The sequence below is a fragment of the Lontra canadensis genome, unplaced genomic scaffold, assembly GCF_010015895.1.
Source record: "Lontra canadensis isolate GAN:19392208 unplaced genomic scaffold, GSC_riverotter_1.0 scaffold11, whole genome shotgun sequence".
Classification (NCBI taxonomy): domain Eukaryota; kingdom Metazoa; phylum Chordata; class Mammalia; order Carnivora; family Mustelidae; genus Lontra; species Lontra canadensis.
The window spans coordinates 11,004,913-11,024,109 of NW_022631005.1; the positions used below are offsets into that span (position 1 = coordinate 11,004,913).

Sequence of the window (19,197 nt, forward strand, 5' to 3'; positions counted from 1 at the left end):
TAATTCTTGAACACAGGTAACCAAAAGGGATAGGGAATAGGAAGTTGTGGGAGGCCAATCACGCTGAAATGGAGAATCAGATGCACAGACAGGAAGACCAGCTATTATCTTGCCTACAAAGGACTGATCTTTGACAAACACCTCCGTCCTGGGACATGCCGGTTCACTTTGATAACTGATTTGAGAGCTGGCATGAGTTAAAGGGAAAGGTGTTCAGAATCAGAGCGACTGTTTTGGGAACAGAGAAAACAAGCCTTAACGATTTGCCTAGAAATAAAAAACAAACACCCTATAAAAAGGGGAGGGTAAAACATACAACATCTTTGGGAGCACCTGTACCCCCCAATTAAGTCAGCCAGTATTTCTCCTGCAGAAGGCTGAGTTCTCCTGTCCATTTCTCAACTCACATCTTATTCAAAGTAAAATGACATTTCTGCAGCAAAGAGAACAGAGTCTTACTTGAAGGATGGAGGTAGACAATGTCTTTCACTGTGAACTCTCTTGACTGAGCGGCTTTCAGACAATCTGCCAGCAGGCTCAGGAGCAGGAGCCAGGCCAGGGCAGGGCCAGGTTCCATGGCAGACTGAAGCGTCACTCATACAGAGGGCCTGGGAGCCAGAACTTGGGACCACCGGAGGGAATTCGCACCTGAAATATGAAGCAAGACTCGTCTCAGTGTCCAACTCCAGGAAACCATGGGAGACTTGGCAGAGCTCCTGTGCTGGGAGGATGGACTCGGGGCAGACAGGGAGCCAAAGGCACTGGGAAGTGGGTAGACATGGAGAGAAACAGTGTACACGGTAATTTTAGAGCACTTAGAATGGTCCAGTCCCAAGCTATTCTTAATCAAGTAGCTAAAGCTCCATGGGTTGGAGTTTTTTCTCATACACAGCAGGGATGGTATCAAGAGAGATTGGATTTTAATGAAATCCCAGGTACTTTTGCCAGGAGGCCAGGGGATGTCTGCCAGAATGCAACAATGAGCAAGTCAGGTACAAGAGTTCAAGAGCATTTCCTTGATAATGGTGAAGGCCAGGAATGAGAGTGCAGCCTTCCTGGGTCATGGTGCCCAAAAAAACCTATACAGTGTAGACTTTCAGATTTGGGAAAAAAAGAAAAAGAGAGAGAGAGGAAGAAGGAAGGAAGGAAGGAAGGAAGGAAGGAAGGAAGGAGAGAAAGAGAGAAAGAGAGAAAGACGGAGGAAGGGAGGAAAGGGAAAGGGACGGGAGGGGAAGGGAGGAGAGGGGAGGGGTGGGGAGGGGAGGGAAGGAGGAAGAAAGAAAGAAATGAATGTAGGTAACTTAGCCTCTCCCGAAACAAAAAGGATCTTTGCAGTTCAAAATCTCCTTTACATAACTAACAGTATTGGCTGGGTGCTGTTGAAGCCCTTTCCACATGTCAATTAATTCCCCCAACAACCCTATGAGGTAGCACTATTACCATCCCATTTGAGTAAACTGAAGTCCAGCAAATAAGGAGAGGAGCTGGTTCAAACCAAGACAGTCTGGCCACTAAATCCACATTTGTAAATGCTAGGTGTTACTCTGTTCTTCCAAAGACTGATTCAAAGTTTATCAACTTAAACTGATAAAATGAGGTAAAAGTATCACCGTAGCACTAACCAATCATCATTGTTTCCTTCATTCTGGTTCTCTCCTTTTCAATTAAAATCCAGAGCAGTAAAATCTTTTACTAGGGTTGAACTGTCCAGCTCACTAAGAATGTGGATATATATCTTAATTTATACGTGCTATTTGCTTGCCATCTTACTGCTTTCCCATAGAATCTGTTCCTCATGTTCTACTCTTTTGCAAATACCATCATTCTATTGCCCACACAAGGGGTCACATTAGATAGTCACTTTATTTTAAACTGGCAGAAAAAAACTCCAGTTGGACATTTTGTTTACAAATTTTAATATGAATATTCAAAGAGATTTTTTTAAATCATGGCAAAATCATTTTATAATTATTAGTTAATTAATAGTATATTTAATTTTATAAATTAATGCGATTAATTTATAATTATAAAATTATTTTCAAAATAAATAGATCAAGAATAGATTACAAAACAAAATTGATAGAGAAAATCAATATGAATGGATCAGATATTAATTAATATTTATGACAGCAGGATAGAAAGTATAAAAATGAATACAGAAGATAGAACACTCTAAGGAGCTCAGAAATACACACAAATATTGACATGATATAAATAATTTTTCAAAATTATAGAACAGGAAAATATTAACTGAATAGTATTCTGATTACTTAATTAAGAACTGGAAAGATTAAGCAAAACCAAACAATGTACAATACACTGCAATTAACTCCAGATAGACTGATGCATTCATTATTTTTTTTAAATAGACAAACTATTAGGAAATAAGAGTGGAATTCTTATCACCCAGTAGCAGCTTGCTGATGCCAGCCTGGCCAATTTCACGCTCATTCCCCATCTTCTGTTTACATTTGGTTCCCCAGGCAAATGTGCATTCGAGAAGGGAAAGAGCTGCTTGTTCCCTTAACAAGGGACTGCCAGGCACTGTACTAGGCACTTGTTTAAAAACTATGATGAAGAAACAGACCAATATTAAAGATATTTTTCATTTGCCAGGGGACAGAGAGAAACATGATCTCATCTTCAGTGAATGCAGTGGTGCTATGTTTTACACACAGCTGAGGAAGGACTCTGCCCTGCTTCTGCAGCCCCTAGCCCCTCACAGTCTGCAGCCCTGCCCAGGGTGAGAGGGATGCCATCTGGTTTTCTTTTGATACAACCTAACATTAAATATCGAGTTAAATACCGAAGTTCTTTGTAATGTGAAATACACTGTCAGCACCAATACTTCCCATGCACCAAACAATCCAAGGGGCATGTTTTTATCAAAGCCTCTGTGAACCACGGTATTTCTTCTAGTTACCAATCGAAAGAGCTCCCTCTGCATGGTACTTGCACTAAGCAGTACACGTTATTTAACGTCCCCTGAAATTAAACATCCCCAGCCTTCATTGCATAGCACGTGTGTACTACTATATGTAAGTAATGGACAGAGATAATGGCTACATGCCTGGATTTGAAACCTTGCTCCAACACTCTTTTGCTATGCAAACTTGAGCCAGTTACTTAACCACTCTGTGCCTCAGTTTTCTCATCTGCAAAAGAGGATCATAATACTTCCTATCTCAAAAGTTTATTATGAGAATGATGTGAGGTAACAGAGTGAAGCGCTAAGAACAGTGTCTGTCGCAGAGGAAATACTGTATAATATTTCCGAATATTTTTACTACTATCATTTTGTTCAAAATACAGTTTTAGAGTCAATATAGTTTTCTAAGTCAGGGTAACTATGATGTAAATGTTGTGTTCTAAGTGAAAGTGAATATGGTGCCATGAATTCAGGTCCAACACCCAGCTCCCCTTCCTTAAATCAGAAAAAATATAACAATTTCTAGAACTACTGGAAATCCACACATTTTGACCCCAACAGCTGGCCCATGGCTAGCCAGGCAGGGGTAAATCAGGAGGGGGACAGGGCGGGGGTACCTCCTGCCACTGCCATTTTCATGTTGCAGAGGCTCCTGCAGACCTGGGTGACTTCCTGCCATCCTTAGGCAATGAAGCAACCAGATGGCTGATGTCCATCCACACTCTCTCCATGTCATCCCCAACCTATCCTGGAAGGCCTGTGCTCCATCTCCATTACCTTTATATATCCACGTACTATTTATATAACGGATTTACAAAATCCGTTAGATTTTACTTATGAAGAAGATGTTGAGAGAGCACAGGTCATGAGCACACCATCTTATATCTCTCTGAAGCCGCATGTCTCCGTAGATGTTTCCTCACACATGTGTTTAATGTACAATTTCTGAATTCTTAAAGTAGCTAAAACTATAAGACTCCAACACATTTTACTCATGAAATTGTTTCTTCTTTAGAAAAAAGGAAATATGAAAAAAAAAGAAAAAAGGAAATATGTATTTCCTAGGCTTATATATAATTAGAAGAAGGACTGAAAGGATAGATACCAAAATGGTTTAGGATTTCTGATAATTTCTTTTTAAGATTTTTATTTATTTATTTGACAGATCACAAGTAGGCAGAGAGGCAGGCAGAGCGGGGGCGGGGGAGGGGAAGCAGTGCTCGGCAGGCAGGAAGCCCGATGGGAGGCTCAATCCCAGAACCCTGAGATCATGACCTGAGCTGAAGGCAGAGGCTTAACCCACTGAGCCACCCAGGCGTCCAGGATTCCTGATAATTTTAAAGTTCCTCTTTTTGCTTCCCTTCTAGGCTCAAAAAGAACCCAGCCCTTTGTCCAGAACTTCTCCAGCACTCCTCCAGAACGCTTGTATGATTAGCAGCAATTCCCAATGCCCTTCTCTCCCTCACACCTGCAACCACTGATCTACTTCCTGTCTCTGTGGATTTGCCTATTGGGAACATTTTGTGTCAACAGAATCATACAACATATAGCCTCCTGTGTCTGGCTTTTTTCAGTTGGTATAACATTTTTAAGAGTCATCCATGTGGTAGCATGGATGGGTACAGCTTTCCTTTTTGCTGCTGAGTAATACTTCATGATATGGATATAACACATTTCTTTATCCATTCATTGGTTGACGAACATTTGGGTGGCTTCCACTTTTTGACTACTAGGAATAATGCTGCTGTAACATTCATGTTCAACTTTTGTGTGAATATAAGTCTTCAGTTTTCTTGGATATACACCTAAGAGTGGGATTGCTGGGTTTCAGGGTAACTCTGAGTTTAACTTTTTGAGGAACTGCTGAAGTTTTCCACTGTGGCTGCACCACACTACATTCTCATTGGCAAAATACCAGTGTTCCAATTTCTCCACATCCTTACCAATCCTTATTTTGATTAATTTTTTGAATTATACCTGAGTGAGCATGAAGTGGTATCTCATTATGATTTTGTTTTGCATTTCGCAAGTGATATGATGCTGAACATCTTTTCATGTATTTACTGACCATTTGTAGATCTTCTTGGGCGTAACATCAATTCAAATCCTTTGCTCATTTTTTAATGGGTTACTGTCTTTTTATTGTTGAGTTTTAAGAGTTCTTTCTATATTCTGGATTCTGGATACTTTTCAGATAAATGATTTGCAAATATCTTCTCCCTTTCTCTGTGTTGACTTTTCACTTTCTTGATGGTGTCCTTCAACATAAAAAATTTTTAATTTTGATGCAGCCCACACATTGCTTTTTATAAATCTATATTTTGTTTCCCTTACACAAGTCAGGCCCAACATAGCACTAAAAAAAAAAAAAATTCTGCATACAGTGCACTGTAAAAGAGTTTGTTTACTTTATAGTAGCCAGGGCTATATTTTCCACCTCTCTTTCCCATAAGAAAAACAGAATGGGCAGAACTATTTATTAATATCACCACCAATTGCTTACATTCTTGCAATAAATCATGAAAAACTACTCACTCTATTAGTATATTCTAGGAACTAAAATATGAAAGATGAGTTACATGCATTCACAATTAGTCTAACCATTACTGAAATACAGGCTCTGCTGACAGGGATGTATTTTCCCTGTACAGATTCTCAGCAGGCAATGAAGCTTTAATCCCTAAGCCTCCCAGATATGAGGCTGGACATGCTTGGATAATATTAAGGGTCTTTTTTAGGACTTTGACACTTTTCTCTGGAGTCCACTGTGCCTTTGGACTGTCCTAGACATTTAGAAAAGATGTTGCGTTTCCATTTTATATGCCGCTATTTGAATACGCACTGAGGACCCCATCCCTGACTACAGTTCTCTTTATGAAGAAGTACACTCTCATTTTCACAGCTCTGTGACCTTTCATTTGTTATTTATGAGCTTTTGCAAATCTAATACCACTCTGACAGATTTAATTTGTGCTCTAAATTACCTTTGCATGAGTTACTCAACTGCCGGTTTTATTCCGAAGGATTACTTGCTACATTCTGAAACAGAAAAAAAAAAAAAAATTAGTTTGAGATCTATTTGACTTCTTCCACTTGGGAGAAAGTTGAAAAGAGTTGTATTCTAATTTTTTATTCCATGGTAACACTTGGCATAGAGGAGGATTTCTAATACTGGTCAGGGAGGCAAAGTGATCGACCCATAACCCGGGTCAAGTTTTACAAATCCACACCCCAATTGCTATTTCATATAGAGTCCATAAAATAAGATACTCCCAACTCCTTAAACTGTCACTAAGACAATTAAGCACTTCTGGAAGCCACATTGACTGAGGTTACCAGTTACCAAATGACCACACCTCAGTACTAAATCAATATACAATGATGAAGTAGAGAATTAACACAAATCTAAGCATTTTCCAATGCTATTCATGTTGAAGTTTGAAGTGCCTAATATGGGAACAAAATGAAATTCTGAAGCCTGAAATCACGAGAAATCTTGACTTAATTTTAAATACGTATAATCTAGGCTTAGTGGTACCTTAATGACTTGAGAAAGTTAATCTAGCTCCCAAAAGTACAAATTAAAGACACGTCTTCACAAAACTAAGACTACTTACATGCATCATTCCTATTATAGTAACTTCTCACAATGTGAGAATTGCTTATAACATGGTGGTGGTTTACAAACATGTCTGCAAATTCATTAACATGTCTCCATTGAGAGGTAGGGTCTATAGCCTCTCCCTAGCCTTACTGACCAGTTGAGCAGAGTATGGTGGTTTTTAAAGCTAGGTCATAGAAGGTACTTCAACTTACACCCAGTGTTTTGGAACTCAGCCATGTAAGCAATCTGAGTACTTTGAGTGAGGAAGCCCAAGTAGTCAACACAGAGCTCCCCAGACTTCATGAAGAGACAATGCTGTGCTGCTAGCCCCCGGCTCCTCCTGCCCCACTGCCTGCTCCCTTCCAGCTCCAGCCCACGGTCTGGTTACAACTGCATTGAGACTCCAAGTGAGATCTGCCTAGCCAAGCCCTTCCCAATTCTGGCCCCCCCTTAAACAATGAGAGATAAATAAAATCATAACTACTTTATGTTACTACATTTTGTGGTGATCTGTTATGTAGCAATAGACATCCGGAATATGAGGGACTGGTGCAGGAGAGCTCACTAGGAATTATAACACCACTCATGAAGATGATGCCATTTTTCACATTGGTTGCAAGGTACAGAAATCCAAATCAAACAGACTGTAACCAAAATAGGGGTAAGGGGAGAAGGGAAAGAATTTTACTGTCTCATCTGACAGTCCAGCTTGGACATGGCTGGACTTTAAATCCTCTTCAGGAACTTCTAGCCCTCAACTCTACTCCTCTCATTTGCCTTTATTCTAATTCAGGTCTTCCCACACTGAAGCATTCCCACAATGCTTCAGAAGCATTCCCAAGCTGTTTCCCAACAGTTTCGGTGGGGTGGGGAATGTGTTCCATCCTTGGACCACAACTGGCCAATGCTTGGAATGCATTGGAATGTGGCATTCGAACTGGCCAGAGCTGGGTCATTAGCATGTCTCTTGGACAAACACACAGTGTCAACTTCATGTAAATCACATGGTTTGAGAATAGGGGAGGTATTGGTTTCCCAAAGGAAAATCTAGGTATTATTGTCATGTGAAGGCGAAGAACTGAATGCTGGACCAGCAAAATCACACAGATGTCCCTACAATTAACAATACTAACTTCTAGAAACCTCATTAAACTGAAAGTGCAAAATGAAGCTAATGATACCAAAATGAGTATTTCTGCAAATGCCAGAAGGTGGGGAAGTTCCTGTTGACACGATTCCCTTCTCTAAAACTAGAATGCCATGCCGTTACAACTTTACAGATCAAAACGTAAGGCGCCTCCAATAAACATTTTTGCCCAAGTTAGTCTGAGGTGGCTTTCTGCCCCTTGCAACCAGGAGTTCTGTCCAGTTCAAGAGTCTTCTAAAAGAAGCCAGTCACCAGCATAAATTTTTCTTTGTAACATATATGCTTTTGACATTAATACTTCTTTAAGTATCTAACAAAAAGGTTAGAGCTGGTTTTTAAAAATAATAGGATCAGTTGGTTAAGCATCTGACTCTTGATCTCATGCAGGTCTTGAGATCAGGGTCATGAGTTCAAGCCCTGTGCTAGGCTCCATGGTGGGTGTGGAACCTACTTGAAAAAAAAAAGTTTTAAAAGATATCAGTAATAGAGAACTACTCAGAGATTACCTCTTTTAGACTTCTTAGACACTGATGTTGCATTTCCATAAGTTATAGGGAGTTATATGATCATATTCCAATATGAATTGAGGATCTACTTGCATAAAAATCAATGCTTTAAAAAAATGTGTATTTCTTTTTCTGGAACCCCTTGGCAAGGCTAGAGTTATAGGGAAAAGCTGCCTTTGTACCTTTCCCAATCTGATTTAAAGGTCAATTGCATCAAAAAGGCTTCAATTCCTGAAGGATTAATGATGTCTGGCCAAGTATGCCCAGCAGTATATTTCCATTTCTAAAAGATGTTATATTAACTCTCTTCTGCTTGTTGGCTGTTTGCTTGTTTGCTTCCTCAATCAATTTGAAGTTTCTAGAGAACTGATGAGAAGGCTTTCTGAAGTACAAAGACCCACAAGGGGATGGAGTTAAAGAACTCTCCAGGCTGGAATGGAACACTAGGTACATTCTGGTTCCAGCCTGCCATTTTTATTTACCTGGAAGGGAGTGGTGGCTTGGAGAAAATTTTGCTTCAGTGTCTTTTACTAAATGTTTCTATAGGATCAAGAAGGTCGTATTTTCATTTTATTTTTTCTAGGAATTATCATCCTAGAGACCTTCCAAAAGAATTGGAAGTTCAAAATGTTTGAATATATTATTATTAATTCCCATTTCCAACTTATTAACAATCACTTCACCTAATCTTGATTCTCACCCAGGCTGAGAAGAACAAATTCACATTAAATATTATTTCTTATTTTGCATGGAGTAGGGTTTTGCTCATGGTTTCAAGAATCCTAACCAAGTTTTTGTCCAAAGGCCTTTCAAGTTGTTTCCAGTTAGCCATTTATAACTCAAATTCAAGAAATCTGTAGTTGCTAGTTTTATAGGTATGGAGATCCCTTTCCAAATTTCTTCCAGGGTTGGAAAGCCAGCCTATACGCTCTCTTCTTGTGAGAAAAATGAAAAATTAAGATCAAATAGCTAACATCAAAACAGTGGCTTAGGTAAAAATTCTATGGCTATCATTTTTCAAATCACTGGGTTCCTTATTAGCTAAGTACTAAATCTTAACTGATTTTTCTCATTTAATAAAGAATATGTTTCCTGAAACAAATCTGTCCATGCACTCACCCTCCAAATTTCTGATCAACCAATACCTTGAGCTACACACAACATGTCTCCTCAGAGTGCAAAGGCCATTACAGTTTCATTTTGATGAAAGAGTACAGAGGTCTGTGAAAACTCATGGTCTAAACTATAATTTGACTATTTCCTCACCCTGGGTGGAAGGCAGAGGAATGTTTCAGATGACCTCCTGACTCAGTATCACTGGGGTGTGAATTCTTTTTGTAGTGCACCATCTTCATTTACAAGCCCCCATAAATAATGGTTATTAAAGAAGTCTATTATTGTAGCAAAACAGAATATAATAAGATTTCATGTAGTAGTATTCATCCAGGCAGAAAAAGATGTAGGAGTTATTAATAAAAGAACATTTTCCTTGATAATAGAAACTTTTTATTCTTGCATCTAAATTAACTGCCTTCTTAGAGACAAAATACTGAATAGCTTCTTGTGGATAAGGAAATGTAGATATCTAAGTAGACTCCACTCCCTGACTGCTGATACTGAAAGAGCCAACAGGAGATTGGTCTATTCCTCTCCCTTCTTCATTACTGAGTTTTCCTATCTCTGTTCCCCGGTTGTCCTCCTTGTTGTGTATCTTACTAGCTCATTCATTCATTCATCATCCTCTACAGGGCAGGTATAGATAGTGTTATCTGTTATACATGCTGTCATTAAGAGTGCCAGCTGGAAGCTCAAATTATTGAACCCTATAACTAAAATCATTGATGTAATTCTTTAAAATCCCCTTGAGGTTGCTAAGTACATGGGAGGAAAGGCTGATTTGCCTTGTATGCAAGGGAGAGATGACACATCATTGAATCATTTAGTCAAGAGTGATCGCGGGGCGATGCTGACCTCCTGCCCTTACAACTAAGGCCACACACTTGCTAGACGCCAGGTAGAAGAGGCAGATAACACAGGGCTGCACCAGCCCTACCCAGGCCCTCAAGGAGGTCACCAGATGTTGCCAAAAAAACCCAACCTGAGGGCCACAGTTCTTGCTGTCAACCAGGGCAGCTTACCTGGAAGAAGGAAGAAAAGGAGAAGTGGAGACAGGGAGGACCCATTATGTTTCATAGAGGCCCAGTAAACATCTAGGTTCCTATGACTTAGCAAATAATTACACCAGTAATAAGACAGGGATACGAGGGATTAGGGGAAACAAGAGAAGTTTAAATTCCAAAGTATCACAGCCAGAGCTGGAGGTACTATGTAGTGAAAGGTAAGCTTCAGGGTCCCCGACTGTAGGGGCCCCTCCCAAGGCTCTGTTCCTCACTTTAGGATTGTTAATTCCTTCAGGATTTCCTTAAGGAGCTCCTCCCTAAAAACCTGGATCAGCCACCCCTAGCCACAGTAATGCAAAAACAATTTTTGTTATGAGTAATAATATTCTTGCCTTTTCTCCAAAAGGCATTAGGTTAATAAACAGAAATGCATGCTGTTATTCTACTCTCATGGAAAGGGAGGAAAAAAAAGTAGATAAGAAGCACATTAACACAAAGGCCAACATCCAAACTGGGGAAGCGGAATTATAGCTGGAGAAAACAATCCACCAACCAAATAACTCCATTCCTTAGGACCCCCTCCAGCACCACCTGTGAGCAAATCTCCCAGGACCCCTGAATGGAGAAGGAATGTAGGGCGCCCCTAAGGCAAAGGAGAAATTAAGGCTGAGAGAAAACCCCAACCTTCAGATAACATGTGGTTTTTGTTTGCTTGTTTTTTTTTTAATTATTTTAAGAAGAGCCAAAGAAGCCACTTTATCTTATCACTGGACTGGAGAGGAGACCACTATAAAGGGAGCAACAAGATCACACCCAGCAGTCCCGGCAGTGCTGTTCAGGCCCCAGCTCATCGAGGAGAAAGGGCATTAAGTACCAGCTCCAGGGCCAGGCAATCCCAGACCCTTTTACTTACCTCCTAGGATTACTATGAGAGCAAACAGATACTGCCTGGAAAGACTGAGGAGCGCAGGTTCTGGAGCCAGCCCAGGCTCTCATTCTGACTCTGTCATTAGAGTTGCATAACCTTGGGCCCATTTCTTAATCCCAGTGCCTCAGTTTCCTCATCTGCAAAATAGGGGCAATCATACCACCTATGCCATAGGGCCCTTAGGAGGACTAAAGGAGCTAATACACACAAGGCACTTTGAACCATACCTAGCACATGCCTGCTAACTGAGATAACTCTCAAAACAAGCCCCGAGGGTCCTAACAAGGCAACGAGTTAGTTGCGGGCAAGATGCTGGCTCAGAACCTTCTGCTCCCCAGTCCAGGAAGGAATCTTCTATGGAATCCTGTGTTCTACTGGGAGAAATCAAAATCCCAGGTTGCTTGCCAGATTTTCTAGCTGATCCCAACTAAGAGCAGCAGCCTCAGGTGGGGATAATAATACAGGACAAGTGAATTAAGTGAGCCAGATCCGGAAGGCCCAAGACAGGGATTTCTCAAATTTGAAAAACGCATTCTCCTTTAAAGAGAAAAAAGTCTCAAGGACAGCATCTCATTTATCCCTACTCTCAAATAATTAATCCTAATTATAATAATTATAATGCTTCTTATATACACCCAGAAAACTAGACTAAGCTCCCTTGCTTAAAACCCACATAATAGCTTTAAAGCTAAACAAAATTACCAAATATAAATCAAATTACATTCAAATTAAATATACTAATAAATAAAATGAAAAACAACAGTAATGACTAGCACTTATTGAGCACTTACTATAGGGCTGAACAGTATGATCATTTTTTTACCATTTTTGACCTACAGAAATGGCAGTCTTGTATGGTTCAATCCACCAGGTGCAAAGCACACTCTTAAGTCCTTTCTTGAACACCCCCTCACCCCGCACAGTACTGTGAAGTAGGCACTATGATTACCCCATTTTACAGATGAGAAAACTGGGGCACCAACCAATGAAAACACACATTTTTAATCTTCTACATAACTGGCGGGTGCTCAGGAGTGAGCAGACACCACTTGGGGAAGCCTAGACCTACAAGGCATATAGCACCTGGGGATGGGGTGATGGAGGAAGAGCCAGCCCCAGAAAAGGTTTGGAGCAGCCAGAGAGCACTGGAAGGACACCAAGATGGGGATGCTGAAGTGCAGGTGCCACCCACAGAAGACCACCTTGACTGGGTGCCCTTTGGTGTGTGTTCTGGGTGTGGCAGAAGAAGGGCCTTGCTGGGTGGGACTCCAAGGAAAAGAGGTCCTGGCCCCCCTAGGGAGCAAGAGTCCAGGTGCAAACCTGGAGAGAGGAGAAGCAGGGGAAAGATAGGTGGAGAGAGGGTAAGGAAGAGAGAAGGAGGGAGTCAAAGAAGGGCCAAGATTGCCAAATTTGCCGTACATTAGTATCAGTTGGGATCCTAAGATCCGACTGACGATGGCTCTCACGCATTACAGGGGCAATGGTATGGGGTGTGACCTCAGTAGTGAGGCTCAAAAAATCACTCCTGGTGATTCTCATTTGCAGCAGTATTTGGAAAGCTTTATCCTACCTTTGCAAGTGCTAGTGGAAGGAAACAGCTCTGAGGTGAATTCCATTCTTCTAAGGCATAGGCAAACTGGGCTGAAAGTTCCCCAGAGAATTCAATTAAGGAACTAGTAAGCAGCCCAAAATAATCAATGTTATGTATTCCGCTAGGTCTCCTCTCTATCTTTCCTGGGCTCCGTAGAGTACCCGGGAAAGGAAATGAGTGGACTGTGATCTATAAAACGACCACAACTTCCAAGCTGGCTTCTCCAATACTCTGGCTCCAAACCTGATAGGCTTCTCTTGGCCACTTTGGTAATGACTTCCCAAAAATGGTTTTCATCCTTTGATGAAGTGATTGTCCCATGTTGCCCTTGAAAGAAAGACTCAAGGGTAAAGTGCACTCTACCTTTCCGACCTGCACACTTAATTTTACAACAACAAAAGAGAAAATGTCTTGAGGCCTCTCCGGGGACAAATAAATGCTTACAACTATTACTCTTCAGGTAGCCAGAAAGAAGGATACATTTTTGAGAAGGGAAACAGACCAACATTTTCAGAGGCAGCGTGGAGTGTTGGGAGGGGAATGGCTTTTGCAGACTATAGACTTGAGCTTGAACTCTCGCTCTGCTACAAAGACCCATGTGAACTAGAACACTACACTCCCCGTGGCTCGGTCTCTTTGTCTGCTCTGACACACAGGGATGCCTTCAATTCATCGGAACCCTCACACCGCCATTTCTACTCTAAGTGACTACAATTGTGAAGCCGAGCCTTGATCAAGAAGGCACCCTCTCCATCCCTTTAAAGCTGGCAAATTTTCCATCTTAACTGACTTTCTAGTCACTCATTCTGATGTTATTCATAGAAGGAAAGCTGGGCTGAGAACAAAGCAAAAAGAAAAGAATCGTTGGGATTAAACAGAAAAGGTAGTAACATTCATCCTGATTTCACTTTGTAAAGTTACAGTAACATAGTTCCAATATCAAAACCATATAATTTATGCAGTTGCATTGGCTCCTGCCAGGTGTTTTTCATAGAAGTTACAAAACAAAAATGAAAATGAAAACATGCATATATAATAGAAAATAATCCTACAAGAGACAAAGGAACTGAACCAAAGATCTTAAAAGGACTGGGATTTGATACAGGAGGACTGGTTGCTCCATTTCCTGTTTTCATGTTTGTAAGGATCTGGAGTTTCTGGCCAGCCTGTGTGTGCACAGGAGTCCTGTCAATAGTGATGAAAATGCTGCAATGATTCTATGTACACAGCAAACATAAGGGTCTAAACCCACACTGTCAGTTAGTTCTTTCTGCAATGACAGGATGTTCTACATTGGCACTGTCCAATCTGGGGGCCACTAGCCACATGTGGCTATTAAGCGAAGGACATAGGTGACTGAGGAACTGAATTCAGTTTTACTTAACTGTAATTTAAACTAAATAGACACATGAACATTGGCTACAGTTCTGGATAGTGGAGTTCTACGTTAATGATAAGTGAACGGAAAACAGTCCAACTTATGACCCCAGGACCAATTAGGGCTAGGGAGACGTAGCATGATTATTACCCAGCTAAATACCAACACATCAGTGTTAATTAAATCAAGCCAGAAAATATCATGCAACTGCTTCTGTGGAAGGTACTCAGCCTGCTCATCATTGCTGGGGGGAAAGGAGATAAAAAGGAAACTAACTACACTGAGGTATCATTTTTAGAAGTTCCACAAACAATCACTCTGCCCCTACCTTTATTTTGTTTTTAGTTGATGCCTGAAAATGTTAGCTTATTATATGTGACAAGAATCATCCTACATGCTTTTTTAAAAAGATTTATTTATTTGAGAGAGAGAGAGAGCATGAGCCATGGAGAGGGGCAGAGGGAGAAGCACACTACTTTCTGAGCGATGAACCTGATGTAGAGCTGGAGCCCAGGACCCTGGGATCATGACCTGAGCCAAAGGCAGACGCTTAACTGACGGAGCCACCCAGGAGCCCATCCTATACACTTCATATTTGATCCTGTCAATTATTTTATGAGGTCAGTATTGCTTTTTGTTGTTCTCTTATCAGCACTATGTACTTCACAAAACAAAACAACGCAGAGGCCAAAGTCCAAATTCTTCTAATCTTGCTTGCCACATTCTCACTAAACACGCATTCAACATTAGATTGCAGCAGGATATATACATTTTGCTTAGTTAACACTGCTTTAAAGCTTTGGGTTACGAATATCATGAAGCAGACAAGAAGAAGTCTCTAATCTCCATTCCCTCGCTATTTCTTTGCACAGAAGTGTTTTGCCCATCTTTATTATTTTTTTATTATTATTATTTTTAATCCCAGTTTGGGAGAGAAGGGATAAGTCAACTGCTCCAAGATCCCCTGGGTAGAAAGCACAGGAGTGGACATTTGAATTCAGTCACCTGGCTTCATACATCATGTTTCAAAGAGGCATCTGTAATTTAGAAGCTAGAGCGACTAGAAGAAATGCCTTTGAAAGGAAGCAGCCTTGCTCAATGTATCCCAGACATCCTAAGACTGTGACACTTTAGGGGAAGTGGTCATTTCAACTTTGAGAAGTATACAGGAAGTGTGGGAACACGGACGCTGAAGGAAGAAGGTGAAGAGACAGATGCAAACAGGGAAACCAGGGGCTTTGCAAGACTCACTTTGCCAACCACTCTCCCTCAGACCTTCTCTGGATGTACTGATTTCTTTTCAAGTCATTAAAGCTAATGGCAAGACTGCAGACAGGGGTGTAAAACATAGTGCAAGTCTTGAAAGAATTAGAGGAAAAAACTGCTTCTATTATACGTTGAGAGTCTCTAACTCAGTTTGCTTGAACTATAAAATCTTAACCTTGTAAATCAAATGTAGGTAATTGTAATGGGCTATCCCCCACTTTTAATCCCCATTATTACTCATTCCATAGGGTTCCAGATTTCTGTATTCTAAATAATGCCGTATAGTAGCATCCTTGCTACTATAGTACATGGTCTATTCCCCATTATTTTCTTAGAATAAACTCAGACGTGGGGAAAAAAGAAAATGAAAAGATCCTGTCTTCCACTGGGTAGCCCAGGAAGAATGTTGGGGTTTTCCTTTCCCTAGAATTGTGTCATAAAGTTATGATGTAAGTATTTCCTGGGATCCTTTGTTTTTCTCAAGAGGGAAAGAAAAGAATCTCTCTTGGTCCTTCCCTCCTGCAGGACTGATTAAGCCAAAAATATCAAGTCCAGATAAAATGAGGAAACATTTGAGTTTCCCATGAAAATACAACCCATCTCTTTTTACCATGTGAGACTTGTGAACAAGATCCTTAATTTACACTGCAAATTCAACATCTCCCACTAATAATGCATGCTCTAAATATGGCCAAAGAAAGCGTCATAAACTCCAAATTAATTACTGGTTTATTTGGGAGAATTCATTTATTTAATATATACTTACTGTGTCTAATATTTATTGGGTATTCTACATTCTGGGATTATAGAGTAAACAAAACAGATGAAAACAATATTTGATATTCTGGCCCAATATATTTCTGATTTATTCCATCTCAGTATTTTTGGAAGAAGAAACTGATTCAAGAAAAATTAATATTGAGGTTCAATTTAAGATCCAGCTCATTAAAGGTAGCTCATTAACATTGTCAGCTCAGCACAGTTCAAGTTTCTTTTAGTAATATAGTGCTTGGGGACTCTCTACTCCAAAAGGAAACAACAAAAATATAACACATGAACTTTCTTTGTTTTTGTTACTCACCAGGTCCTGAAATCCCAGAATTGTTCTGGACATTTTTCTCTTTCTGATATGTAACATCTTTCCAGGCTTTTTGAGCCTACTTACAAAATACTTTTCAAATCAGTCCCATCTTCTTCATCATGCCTGTGGCCAAAACTTCAGTTCAGGTCCTTAATTTTTGGTTGGACTGTTGCCATAGCTTCTAAGCTGGTCTGCCTGTCTCCAGTCTCTTTTCATTCCAATATTTCTGTCTTACAGTTTTCCAAAACAGAGATCTGAGCATACAGTTCTAGAGTTAGAAACCTTGAATGGTTCTCACTGCTTGCAGGATATAGTTGAATTTTTTTTATCAGTACATACGAGGAGATACAGTATTCTAGTGGGAAAATGAGAAAATAGGCCCCAGGATTTTGCCTTAAGGCCATCTGTACCAGAGAAGTGCACCCCTTCTGAAAAACAGCCCCTGGCATATTGCTGAGACCTGCTAGAGGCAGAATGCTTGCGTCTGCTAGCAAGTGATCATGCATTCAGAACTGCCTGTTATAAACTGGGTTCTATTAGATCTAATCATTCATAAAGGCATTCGAATCTACCAGAACCTCAGCCAGCATCATCACCTGAGGGCTTAAGAAACGCCTGATGCACACACATGGAATCCTGCACAACCCAGCATCTAACCAGAACCCACTTCCCAGAAAAGGGGTGTGGCACGGAGCCCAAGACTATGGAGCTGGTCCCACCAAATGCTGAAGGTGGAGCTGAAGCACCAGCTCAGAGGCAATACTTTGAAAGCATGGGGTGCCAGCCTCAGGAGGCAGCATATACATATACAGGGTCCTCCATATGATGCTGTGTTCTGATTAGGAAGAATACATGAGTCCAAAGACCAAGGGGTAAAAGCACAAGCGAGCAGTCTCTCTGACTGTTGCCCCCTGCAACTCTGAGCTTTGTGATCTTGGAAGTCCTCATTTACAAAAGGGCACAATTTTATCAAAGGACATGGCAAGGTCCCACTAAACCACAAGTTTCAGCTCACACCTGGGCACCTGGGACTCTGTGTCCAGAGACCAACAGAATGCCATACTGGCAGGGATAACTGGTCCCACATAGGAGGAGGAGGCAAGGCTACTTTTACACTATGAAGGCAGAGAGGAATGTAGGAAACCTACGTGATTCCTAGAGGTGTTTCCTGGTACTCCCTTACCCCAGTGTGGCTGTGAAAATACACATGCAGCAGTCCCAGTCTGAAAAGGGGATGATTATCAAGGTTCCAAACCCCCACGAATGAAGATTTGGGTTACACCATTAGGAAAACCATCAAGACCTACCAAAGAGATAATCAAGGATGTGAGAAACTCAGAATGGATATTGTAGGAGGGAGAGGGTAAGCACCCATTGCAATCCCCAAATCAATTGCAGTGAGAATGGGGTATCATTTGTCCAACCAACCTTCATCTTCTGTTTCCTCTCAGGAAGAGCAGCATACAGGAACCAGAGGGTGCTCCTCCTTGAACTTACATGGAGAAGGAGGTCTGTGGGGCATGAAAGGCAGACTGTAGCAGCGTGAGAATAAACCTCATAATCTCTGACTGTAGGGAGCACAATTAACCTACAGCCCTAGCTGCACTCCCAAATCTATCACCACGTTCATACTGAGGGCACACTTCCAGAAGGTTCCTCCTAGCCAATGAGCATAGCAGGGATCCTAAAGCTGGCTCATATTCTGGGAATACAGGAGACTCCTCCATTAAGTGACTTTGGCTGGAGGGTGCCCCATCTTCCTTGCTAAACTTTCTGGGAATTGACTATAGGCTAAGGCCCTCCTTCTTTCCCTCTCTCCCTCCTTCCCAAGGCTTGGGCCTTTCAACTGCTTCTGCCAACTCTCCCAGCCTCCCCAGTCCCTCCCTCTTTCCCTCACAGGTGTGTAATAAATCTCTTACACATCTAATCCCATCTCTGCATCTGCTTCACTGTCTTCATGATCTGCCTCTACCATCTCTCTAGGCTCACCTCGTCCTGCTCCCAGCAACCCCCAGCCCGCTGTGGACTCCACAGACACCACTAATGAACATGCTGCTTTCTTCATCCAAACCTGGGAAAATCTATTCGACTCTCTTTGTCTAGATTGCCTTTCCCTGTTTTCTTTCTCTCAGGGGACTAAGGTTTGGCAGCCAGTATAAGGAATACTCCTTGGCCTGGCCCTGTTTTCACTACTTCTGTTTTTGCATGACCAGTTCAAGGGGATCTGCCTGACTACAGAATATAGCTTCCTTCCTATCCTATACCAAGTTGGAGGGCCTCATATATTTATCCCATATGGCATGCGTCCCACAAAGTGTCTCTCCTGCTGGACAGTGATCGAATCCAGAGTGCGTCCATCGGTAAGGAACAGTCACTACTCAGCTCCAGCCGAATGCTGACATGAGGCCTAGTAAGGCAAGATGTGTTGCATTTCTGAAAAACCTTTGAAATTCAGATTTTCATTGTGAGTGCTGTATTTTAAAAGTTATAAATGATTCAAAATTTAAACAAAACCCAACAGGAGGTCACACACAGACTATCCACTGACTACTATGGTTATTCCTGCCAGCTTCTGCCCACCACTCTTAAACACAAGAACAACTGCGACCATCACCCTTACGGATGGTCCCCGTAGGTCTGACTGCTG

General features: G+C 41.3%; 1 protein-coding gene across 4 annotated transcripts in view; it reads right to left on the bottom strand.

Moving 5' to 3' along the window:
* The window catches only part of LYPD6 (LY6/PLAUR domain containing 6), a 122,273-nt gene that overhangs the window by 27,258 nt on the left and 75,818 nt on the right, over positions 1-19,197 (bottom strand). For 3 of the 4 annotated variants that reach the window (XM_032856089.1, XM_032856088.1, XM_032856090.1), the window contains 2 exons: positions 5,914-5,968; positions 460-648 (listed from right to left, as the gene is read on the bottom strand). In XM_032856089.1, the coding sequence (XP_032711980.1) occupies positions 460-577 (118 nt within the window). In that variant the 5' untranslated portion in view covers positions 578-648; positions 5,914-5,968. The remainder of the gene's footprint in view (positions 1-459; positions 649-5,913; positions 5,969-19,197) is intronic. The other variant, XM_032856091.1, reaches the window with a different exon arrangement.